The following is a 12,085-nucleotide window of genomic DNA, read 5'->3' as shown; positions in this document are numbered from 1 at the left end:
TACCGATGTATCCCTCGCAACTTATTGATCGAGTCATGTCAATACCATCTATACAGTACATACAATACGTTACAATAATCCGCGTAACATCGTAATATCATATTTTCGAATGGATTGAAATTTATTGAAAGTCGGATATGATTTAAGGATCTTATCGTATTTAAGGATCTTCTAGAGTAATTACTCATATTTCACACATTTCACAACGTCTCTAGGCATGTCTCATTAGTCAACTGGAATTGCGCGGACACTCTAGGAAAAAAATTTAAGAAATGTATAGTTAGCTATCATTGATATGAACATCGTAGATAATTGCAATATAGGAAGAATGAGGCGTACGATACATTTTATAGACGCTGAGAAAAGGCAGGGAGTACTGTGCCCCATCGTTCTAGTGTCTTGTACACATTTGTTATGCGCATCACGCGTCTCTTATTGGACCATGGTACAGCATAGTTGCTTGAACTGTTGCGTCGACACACGAAGCTCATGCTAGAAGTTTTGCGATATGCCTTTTACATGTGTCTGTGCTCCTCTGAGAAAATTACATGCAAGGAATTCTTCAGAAATTATCTGAATTTTCTCATTCCTCGTGGAACATCTGCCCATGTACATATATACATTAAAGAGACCTGCACCCCTCCCCCCCGCCTCAATTAGGCCGAAAAAGTTATGTCTAACGGTGAGCATAGAATAAAAAAAATCAGACTGACCAAACGTGAGTCATTGACCCAAATTAGAAACTCTCCCCGTAGACCTCATATTTTTTGTCGACTTCCTCTGTGCAAAAGCCTACCTGATTCGACGTGCTAGCGATACCTACACGGTGTGTCATGCATCCCCCATCAGGCGCCTGTGGGCGGTGGCTTTTCATTAGTTCAACTGCCGAACACCGCAAGCGAGTTTGTAAAGTTAATGATGGACCACACTTCCCAAAAACCCATCTGATAGGTCACGGACATAGCGTGTTGTTCACAAAGACCAGCTAACCTTGTTGCTGCCTCTAAACCTGGCTCTAAAAAAGCTACAGCAAGATTTTTCTAAAGCTGTCTTTAGTAAGTATCTAGTCAGATGCTCCAAAGGCATTTAAACGGGTAATGTTACCCTCCTTACATAACCCTGTACGCACCCTTCGAATCGTAAACTACAAGGCCATTTCAATGTGTCGTTGTTCTTATCTTCTAACTGGGGATTTCGAAGTGTGAATGATGACGATGCCTGATTTATTGGCACAACTTACGCTCGTGATGACGTCAACATCAACTTTTTTTACGGGCTTGTGTTGTGTAGCACATTAGGGCTGTACTTAGAAAGAAACGGGGCAAGACTGTCCATTCGTGAAAGGAAGCTTAACGATTGCTATGTGACCTCTCATTTAAACTAATCTGTAGGAAAAAATTTAGATTACATACCAAAAAAAAAAGGAACGAAGAGTGGCTGCAGCGTCATGCGCCAGCTTTATGGAAGAAAAAGAGCGACCAAGCGCTTCCGGTGTCCAGGTAATCATTGTCCTTTTTTGCAGGGAGTAAAAGGCACATATTCGTCCGGGAAAATTCATTTACTGCACCGTCTAATAGTAGGACAGTTTCCTTTTGGCGTAGCTATGTTCTTCCAGATGCCTATCGCTACGAATCAGAGTATTGTTTATCTTTGGTTCACGAATGTATTGACCGATGCCACAGGATCAGTGCCTGTCTTTTCACTACAGAACTGGCGCGAAAGTGAGACGATCAGAATAACGACGGATTACCAGTGCTGCTCTTACGGTCACTGTGATAGTGCTAGAGTGCCATGTTATCCAGCGAGTGTCAGTGTTACTCATACCACATACCTACCTTACAAAACCACTTTGACAGCGATAACACGGTCGTCTTTATAAAATAAGCAGTGTCATATGTCTCGCTTTTCACGCGCCATTGCAGCTTAGTGACTAACGTGTTACGCTGCAATACTTGAGGTGGCCATTTTGATCGCCGCCGCGGGGACCGCATTTGGGGGGAGGCGAAATGAAGAAAAAACGCCTGTGTAGGTGGAATCCGGTGTAGATAGACGTTGAAAGCGGTAAGACATAATCCGGAGTCCCCCACTACGGCGTGTTTCGTAATGTTATCGTGGTTTTGGGACACTTAACTTGAAGATTTAAATTTTACGTGAACTTTGGGCGTGTGAGGTTCACCAACTTTTCTACCCTACTCTTTGAGCAGCCAGGGTTGATTACTAGTTATGGCGTTGCGCCGCCAAGCTTGAGGTAGCGGTGTCGATTTACCGTCATGGCAGCGACATTGCGATGTGAGTGAATTGCAAAAAAAAAGGATGGCGCACTTGCATGACGCTGCACGGTAAAGAACTCCAGGTGGTCAAAATGTTTCCTGATTGCTCCGCACTGTGGTGCCTCAGAACTCCCTGTGTACTTTCGGGATGACAAACCCAGGTATTAAAGTTTATTTCTCCCTATTTCTTAGCTCTGTTAATACATTGAAGGAGGCACTAGAACTTGTACGCAAGAAACTGATAAAAGATTGATTGATTGATTGATTCATTCATTTATTCATTCATTCATTCATTCACCGACACTCCATACTGCCGGTAATCCTGTCACAGAATGAACGCCGAAGAAGCGGTTCGAATGGCGGTAGACTACGGTCGTCGCGCCGAAGCCGAAGAGGAGGCGCAGAACTTCGCCGAGGCCTTCCGGCTGTACAAGCAGGCGCTGTTCCTGTACTTCGTGGCTGCGCGGGAAATTCGAGTCGAGAGCAGCGGCTACCTCCAGCGCACGCACGAGTTCATCCGCTTCTTGGGGGCGCGGGCGGATGGTGATTACTCAACGGCCAGCTCGAGCCCATCATCGCCCACGGAACAGCAGCGCCGGCTACTCAGCAGCGGAAGCAGCCTCAGCGTCTTTCCGGCGTAAGTCGCAATCCATTGTCACTGCTCTGTTTAAGACGTATTCATGTTTTCCCTATTCTCGAGAGTATAACATAATTTGTTTACTGCACAATGTTAGGGATTTCGGGGACCCAGCTGCCTCGAGCTGAGTGACTCGAGCTGTCCGGGAGATCATCCGCATATTGCTGAAAATTTTTCGTGTCAGCCTTAACTTTTGCTAAAGCTAACTTCCTTGGTATCCTTCTGGAAAGCAAAACATTTTCTTCTTTAAAGCTTTGGACGAGTTAGCGTAAATTCAGCGTGAGGTCACTGGTTTCGATTACCTGCCGTGGGGGCGCCATTCTGACGGGGGTGGAATGCAAAAACGACTGTGCACGTTTCTTTTGGTCCAGGTTAAATAAACCCAGGTGGCCAGAATTTAGCTGTGAAGCTATGCACTGCGGCCTCGTATGCAACTGGGAATTTCCCGGCAGTTAAACCCAGCAATTTATTTCGTTTAACTAAAGCTTTTAGTGGTGTTTGCTTAAAATCCTACAGACATGAGCAACCTCTCTTCATGGTGAGAGGAACAATGGCATTTCTATATTCTGAACTGGAAGGTTGTAATTTGTCACATACACCAGACGAACACTGATCACGAATTACCTATTTCGAGCCGCAAAACATTGGTAAGCAATGGAGCAAAGCAGTGCGAAAGCACTTCAGTGTTAGAAAAGAAAACTGCACTTGCAGCGCTACGCTACATATACCACCAGATTCTTTAGAGCGAATCTCTTAGGCTCCTGTTCCTGGGTCGAGCGTCGGTGTTCCTCGTCGCAAGTGCAGAGAACGCGTTTGTGCGCGCGCGTTCATCGTGGTCTTCATCCACAGCTGGCTCCGACGCCTTTCGTCATGCCAGAGTTCCCATACTGCCCCTCCCTCTGCGAAGTCGCTGATGGCGCTGACATACACCCAGTCGGTGCGGTGATCTCGGTATGAAATTTTTTGCGTCAAGATATCGCGAAATGGAAACAGGTGTTCTTCGCCTTGACCGCGGAAGCTGAAATAGGAGCGCGGATAGGTCATCGGTACCTAACCCTGTTGGCGAGATAGTGTTTCGAGGGCCTTCAATGTGTGCTATGCAAGCCTTCGCACACAGTTGGGGCTGTTCACTAGCAACTGCTGCCCTGTGGCGCATCACAGGGGCATATTTCCGTGGTTGCCGCAATCGTTCCTGTTACCATTGGCCTGAGGAATTTCCGACCACGACAGCACGAGCTTACATGGGGTAGGTAGGCATGTGCCGATGCCATATCTCATAATTTGGTGTCGCATAAATTTAGCTAAAGCCCTCATGCTCAGTCATTCTGGGTGGGATGAATATTATTGTGTATAACAGTTGCGGCACTTTTAACACAGCAATCTAACAACACAATCGAATAAAAATCTGGCCTCCAAATAATATTGTACTAGTAGTATAACCAATTTATGTGATCATCTTTATAACTGCGTTATTTTTTAGTTGTCATACGAATTCAAGCAAGCTGTTTTACGCCACTTAAAAACAGAAAAGGGGCATCAACCTTTATGGTATTGATTCTTTGCCTGCTCCTACGGAGAGATCATTCTTTCAGGTTTTCTGGAATTCTCAAAAATCGCATGTGGCAGATAGCAAAATCCTTGTCCTTGAGCTGTATAATTGAAAGAGGCCTACATTACTTGGCCGTGAATTCGAAATAAATATTCATATATTTATTGAAAATTCGCTAATTATCGTTATAATTAATTATTTTACGCTACATATATAGCAATTTACGAATTTTAGCCGGTGAGTTTGCATGACGTAACCAGTTGGCTTGAATCTGCAGGATCACACCAGCTTCAAAATATTATTTCGCAAAATGTGGGACGAAATACTTCGACGTTCCAGTTACTTTTGTGCTTCAATGCATAAAAGAGTATGCTTGCTAAATAGTAAATTGAACAACAGTGCATTTCTACGCCGAGTTTGATGGCGAATATCTCTATATTTGTGCCATTTTGGAAATTAATTACAAGTGCAAACGCCTCGCAAGCACACCGGCTACAACTCGTAAATTGCATTATATGCCGTAAATAAATAATTCAAAAAATGAATTATTGATAGTTTATTCCATTCTACATGTGTATCAAGTTTTCGTGCAAGTAATGTCTGCCTCTTTGACTAATCTAGCTCATAAACTAGAATTATGCTCTCCGCAACAGGCAATTTTTAGAAATGCCGGAAAACTGAAAATTTATCCACCGCATATCGATGCATTTGCTCATGCATTGTGTGCCTTGCCTTCTTTTGGGTATAGATGGCTCTTGAGCCTAAAGTAATATGGCGTATAATAATACTGTACATATACGGCGCTTTACTAATAATATTGTATTCACGGAGTGTTTACTGTTGCGTAAAAACATGCCCGCACAGATGGGAACAGTATTGATTGCTGTCAGACGCTCAACGATATCGTTGAAATGACGAAGGGCTTCGAGTTTCGGGGGCTATGCTCGCCAGTGTTCCTGTTTCCGAACGTTCTCCCGCTTTCTGGTCTCAAGATTGGTCAAAACATCAGTACCGTTTTTTTTTTCATTTAATCGTCCTGGCAGCATCATTAACACATATTCAGTAAAAACATCGCATTTATTCTATATATATGTTCTTAGATTAGAGCATCCGTAAGCAATAGGTGTACTAATGTCTCACAACTGTCTCACTTGTTGTCGTTCGTCGACAACAACACGTACTGAAAGAAAGCGGAACCATGACTGCCGCCAACGTTGTCCACGCTGTCTTTTAATTTGCATGGATGCTGCACGTACGTTAAACTTTTAAAGAAACATATATGAACATGGCGTACTTAAGTTGTATAATGCAGTCGATGTACTGGGGTGCTTTCGCACTGAACAGAACGTTTTTTTTTTTTTTTTTTTTACGTACCCAGCGCAGTGGCGCAGTGGCATTGTGCTTCTGAGGACGTGCTCGGTGATTCGATGCCCTAGCTCGACGGCCGCATATTCTATTGGAAGTCCACGCACAAGCAACCCGCATATACTTAGAATCAGGGGCACGTTAAAAACCTCCGATGGCCAAGAATATTCAAAAGCCCTCTACTTCAACGTCCCTCACAGTAGCAGTGGTCCTTTGGTATGTCAAAAGCCACGAATCAATTATTTCTTCAGATATGTAAAGCCTTCAAGTTTGTCTGCTTACGCTTATTGAGGACAACCTGTGGCATCCAAAGCTGACACATTACGGCGCAATTATCGCTGCCCAGGCCCCACGGTCAAGAGGAGCACAAGGCGTTCCACACGGGTGGCGTGGTTGTGCTAGGCGAGGCGCAAGTGCGCTGGTCCGACGTGTTTGGCCTCGAGGTGCTCAAGCGGGCGCTCATGCTCAACGTGGTGTACCCCGTCAAGCACCCGGCGCTGTTTGAGAACGCCAAGCCGCTCTCGAGCCTCATGCTGTACGGTCCCACGGGCTGCGGCAAGTCGCACATCGGTAAGGCCCTGGCCACAGAATTTAATGACTCGACCTTCTTCTACGTCATGTGCCAGCATTTCGCCTCCAAGTGCCTCGTCGGGAACGAGAACCTCACCGTGAGGACGCTGTTCGAGATGGTCCTCAACCACGCCCCCAGTGTGCTCTTCCTCGACGAGCTTGACGCCCTCAGCGGAAGCGGAGTGAGCGGCGAAAGCTCGGGTTTTCTGTACAGAGTGAAGGCCGACTTCCTGAGCCTCCTGGAGGGGATACTCTTCAAGCAGAAGGTCACCGTCATCGGAGCCACCAAGTCGCCGTGGGCCGTGGACCCGGCTCTCGCGCGCGTCTTCCGGAAGTGGGTTTACGTTCCGCTACCGACAGACGACACCCGAGAAGTGATGCTGCTGAGTGGACTCAAGGATGTTCGCAATCAGATGTTAGACTCAGACGTCTACTACCTCGTGCAGAAGACAGACGGGTACACGTGCGAGGATCTCACATTGCTCCAGAGGGAGGCCCAGAAGCAGGTCAGACAGAAACTCAAGTCAGCGACTCACTTTGTCAAGGTCGAAGGGTACAGGAGGCCTGGGAGCGCGTCAAAGACCGGCGACTTTCTCACGCCATGCTCGCCGGACACTCCAGGAGCGATCAGATTGTCCTGGAAGGACATTCCCAAGGAAGCCCTTTTAGAACCAGAACTGAGCTTGCAAGATTTCGAGGCGGCGTTGCAGAAGTACCACGCCTCGGTGACATCCAGCGAACTTGAAAAACTGGACGCGTTCAGAACAAACCAGGAGTCAAATGTTCACACCGTTCTGCGGGTCGACATGAGTGCCTTTAATGTAGGCCACATGGCTAACGACGACGCTGGAGCTGTAGTGGAAAACTGACGCTCAGTTTTTGGTTTTCCTTATCGACAGCCTCAATAAAGCTCGCCCAGGAGCAAGCAAAAAGGAAATAGTGGGTGCCATGCTAGAACATCTGCTTGTCTTCAATTTTTCAATTTCCTATTGATTATTAGTTAGTTAATGAGGTAATGTAACTGAAAAATATTTCCATGCGCGGAGTAAACAGGAAGTAGCGGAGCATACAAGTAGCCGCAAGTGGCAATTGGTCTAACGTCCTGCGACAATAATTGATCGGCTTGTTGCAGTTATATGAGAATGCACTCTATAATCGTGTAGATATGTCTCGCTACGGAAACACAGGCTGAAATCCTGGACATCCTCAGCAAAACCCTCTGTTTATCGCAAGACAATCATAGGCACCAAAACAGCGTCATACGCTTGAACCATGAACTGAAATTGTCAGTCATGAATACTTTGTGCCTAACAATCAGGCTATAAAGATATACAATATTTCTTTTCAGACGTTTGTGAAAAGCGCGGGTCGGCTTTTGTACATATACATTTTAAGAAAGAAAGAAAAGTTCGGCAGCACGTTACACTCCTGTAACAGGCAAAGGCGAAAGCCTGCTGCAATGTGTTAGTGCATTAATTTACGTGAAGGGAGGGGTCAGACTTCTTGCAAGACATAACGAGCAGTACTGTCAAGTAAAGGTATGGTGCTGTAGGTCGACCTTCTCAATGACACATGCGAGTTCTTAGTGCGCTATCTAACGGTTCTTTCGTTCTTTCTTTCGTTCTCTATTTCTTTCCATCTTTTTTCTTTCATTTTATGCGCTCCTTCTATATTTCTTTCTTTTTTCCATCGTTATTTCTTTCCTTCGTTCTTTTTTTTCTTTCGTCTCTTCATTCATATGCAGCCACTGCATCTTTGCTTGCTTACTGGTGTATGAGCCATTCCTGATGGCGATTTTTTTTTCGCTATAGAGTATACGCGTAGACGACGTTACGCTATGTGTAACGGGGGAAAGCGACGGACTCATCGAGATAACGCTGCAAGAAGCGGTCAACGCCATCGAGGAGCAGCTGGGCGGGTCTATACTCGTTTGCTCTCCGGCCAAGTCAGAACTGCTGATTATTCTACCGACAGGATCGGGCAGGAAAAGAAAGAATATCGAAGTCAAGTACGAGCGTCCCAAGATAACGGTCAAGACGGCGGGAGGACAAGTAATACCGGAGGTCGAGAAGATTCGAGTGCTTCGGCTGCTCATCCAGCGAAACCGACTCAACGGTGAAACGGTCCTCAAGCTCGCGGGCAAAGCGGCCGCGGCAATGAGACTCATCAAGAGGGTGTCCAACAGAAGAGCGAGGATGAAGGAGGAGAGCCTGATTAGACTCGTTCAATCCTTCGCAGTAAGCCACATAACGTACGTGGCCGCCTTCCACAACTGGAGGCCGAGCGAACGTAACAAGATAGACGCCACCATACACAAGGCGTATAAGGCGGCACTCGGTCTCCTCGGGATCACGAGCACCGAAAAATTCATGGCGCTGGGAGTCCACAACACGCTGGACGAAATAGCCAAAGCAGAGAGAACGGCGCAACTCTAGCGTCTCCTTGAAACGAGAACCGGAAGACAGATACTGCGGGACCTTGGCCTCGAGACGAGGGAAGGAAAGCAGCAGAAAGACGTACCTATACCGGATAGCATCAACAGAAAGCTCAGGGTCTGCCCGATCCCGAGTAACGTGAACCCCGAGCACAACAAGGAGCGGAGGTTGGCGAGGGCCAGGGCTCTCGTGGACCTCCACGCCAGAGAAGAAGGAGCCGTCTACGTGGACGCGGCGGAGTATCGAGGGAGCAGCGACGCATACGCGGCGGTGGCTGTCGGGGCATCGACGGCTGCAACGAAGACCGCGGCAAGCGTTCGGACTCGAGAAGCGCACCGGGCGGAGGAGGTGGCCATCGCCTTGGCCGTCTCCGACCCCGGATGCACTACAGTGTTGTGTGACTCTAGAACGGCAGTGAAGAACGCCAAGGGTAGGGTATGTAGGGAGGCCGCGCGCACACTGCGCAAGGCCGAAGACATCGGACGCAAAAGTGCTGTGGTGATCAAGTGGTTTCCGGCCCACATAGGCAGTGACGTGTCAAAACGCGGGAACGTGAACCACAACCAGACGGCCAACTCGGCCGCGCGAGTACGAACCAACAGCGCAGCTGCAAGCACGGCCGACTCGGAGTGTTGGTCGCGGTGCAGTGCCACGGACAAGATGACCACCTTCAACGAAATAGTGAAGTGGTACAGACTGAACAGACAGACTATGCCGCCACCTCACCTGGGGATTACCCGGAAGGAGGCAGTGTTATACAGACAGTTACAGACGGGGTCCCTGCTCACCCTGGTGCTAGCTAAACACGTGTGTCCGAGCATATACGCGAGTGACGTGTGTAGACTGTGCGCGAAGGAGAGAGCCACCGCGGCTCACATCCTTTGGGACTGTAGCGTAAATCCGCGAGAAGCCAGCGAGAAGACGATGACCCGCCGCAGCTAGAGGCTGCAACAAGGAGCTATGATCAAGAGACACAACTCAAGGTCGCCCAGCAAGTCTCGGCAGCTCTAGAGAGGCAGCGACCGCACAAAATTGAGGAGAAGGAGGGCAGCACACCAAGGAAGGGGGCGGCGGCCCTCTCGGACCCGCGGAAGTAGCGAGGAACCAAGACCTCGAGGAGAACAACGCACGAAACTGACGTAGTGACCGCGTCGCGGTAAAAGCTTGTCCTCCCTGCATGAAGGGAGCCTAACCGATTCTGCAGGCATTTTCAATAAAGTTGTTCTCTCTCTTTCTCTCTGTAGCGTATACGCCGCTTTTTTCGGGTATGAGGGTTTGCAGGACCGAATACACAGTTTATGGGTCCTCTAACTTTTTCAAACAATGATTCTCTCGGCACGTTATCTTTTCCTCTGCTATACGCGCGCTAAGTTGGAACTGTCAAGGAACAAGTAGACTGAACGTGATGACCAAAATTTCACCCTACAGGCTACTAAGTGCACATACATTACTTGAAGCTGCGTACGACAACGAATGTCTCTGGCACCAAGTTGAAACCAGATAAAAGCGTCAAAAGGACAGAGGGCATTGTTCTCATTTGCTGCTGACGTTGGTCCTCCTCTTACATTGTTTTACTGGCGTAGTATTGCACCTTACTGCGTTTAATCGTATAAGAAATATTATCGCTCAACGCAGGACGCGGCAGGGTGCACCGGAAGTTTCTGCAATGTTATCGATGGTTCTATCCGCTGTCTTTTATCGCCCAACCTTGTGTCATTTGATTGCATGTATTGCTGTATGTCATAATAATAATATAATATCATTATATATACATATACCTATAAATAATCTGATCGCATGTATTGCTATAACACTTCTGCTTTCTTCACCGTCACTACTAGGTGATATTATCAGAGAATTATGAATCTGTACGGCCGAGCTAAGGTATCATATGTCGTTGTACTCGGATTCTGGTTTAACGTTAATTCAATCTGTCATTTTTTATAGTAAGTACTACGAAAGTTAAAAATATGATTTAATGCGTATCTGAGTGCTGTAATGAGAATGGTTGTATTTATTTACATCTGGAAAACTTTCGAAATCGGCTCTCCTAATGTTAATACTGACCTGAACACGTCGGAAGAAGCTTCCCCCCTCCCCCATTTAGCTATGTTCACTCGATACTCATTTGCGAGCGTCATGCTAATGCAACCAGTAAGATGAAATCAAGAAATTGATATTTCCGATAAAAAGTACAATATCGCGCAGAATTCAAAGAAAACAATCGTCAGAGAGGCACTGGTAGAACATCCTACGCCATTCAATTATGCTCAATATGATTAGAAAAAATAATAACTTGAAATTTTCAAGTAAGATACCCTGAAAATTGATATTAAGGATTAGTATTCATCTAATATAATATTGAAATTACAAAATTTTATTTCAGTATTCTTCATTTTTTTACCAACTCCTGCGCGATTTATGGCTGATCTCCCGTGGTGGGTTGAACCATTTCCGTGGGCACAAAACCAAGCCAAATCAATTATCAACAAATTACGGAGTTCCGCCCAGACGATTTCCATGATGTGCCAACCACTTCACCTCGGAGCGGCGGTCTAGGACTCACGTTTGACGCCAGCGCACAGGCCATAGCCGCAATGGCCTTCTGCAGATGGGTGCCGACAGGGATGGGCGGCGCCGCGCTGGGACCTTCGGGGCCCGACAACCCCTGCGGCGTCAATTGCTCGTCCGGCTCGACCTCTTTGACGCCGAAGCCGCAGCAGTGCGTAGGTCCCAAGCCGGAAACCCTGACCAGGTGCGCGAACCTTTGGCCGAGCTATCCGCGCCAGTCCATGCGCCAAAATGGGCTGAGCAGGCACATGGCGAGCTCCGGGCTCGTGAAGCCCTCCGTGGCATCCGCGATGTCGCCGAGGGAGAGCGAGGCCGCGTACCCGTCGGAGTCCGAGAGGAATTATTGCGCGATGGTGGCCCGGCACGACTTATCAGGAAGCGGGACGTAGACCCGCCGCTGGTTCAACGCCTGTACGCTGGAGGTCTGGAGCCAGGGGCTGTTGGCGACGCGCACCGCGTGGACGCCGGATCGCTGTCAGAGTCGCCGAGAACATCTCGTACGTATTCGGAGAAAACCTGCAATGCAAGAAGATTCGTTATGTTGGCAAGGCCATGTAGCTATCGTAAACTGGCGCCGTCTACGAGACTCTGAACCAGGCGGGGACTTCCTAAACCTTCCTAAATATGCGCAAGCACTAATATTACATAGAAACTGTAGGGGTATTGGTAAATTGCTGTCTCGGATTTG

General features: G+C 47.5%; 1 protein-coding gene across 1 annotated transcript; it reads left to right on the top strand.

Moving 5' to 3' along the window:
- Window positions 1–2,626: 2,626 nt before the first annotated feature.
- Window positions 2,627–7,260, top strand: LOC142563478 (vacuolar protein sorting-associated protein 4B-like). Its single transcript, XM_075674031.1, has 2 exons — window positions 2,627–2,907; window positions 6,168–7,260. Exons 1-2 carry the CDS (start codon window positions 2,627–2,629, stop codon window positions 7,258–7,260), a joined length of 1,374 nt encoding a protein of 457 aa, XP_075530146.1.
- Window positions 7,261–12,085: the final 4,825 nt, after the last annotated feature.

Source organism: Dermacentor variabilis, chromosome 11 (assembly GCF_050947875.1).
Source record: "Dermacentor variabilis isolate Ectoservices chromosome 11, ASM5094787v1, whole genome shotgun sequence".
Taxonomy (NCBI): domain Eukaryota; kingdom Metazoa; phylum Arthropoda; class Arachnida; order Ixodida; family Ixodidae; genus Dermacentor; species Dermacentor variabilis.
Note: the sequence above shows the minus strand (reverse complement) of the source record. Positions and strands in the feature narration are given on the sequence as shown.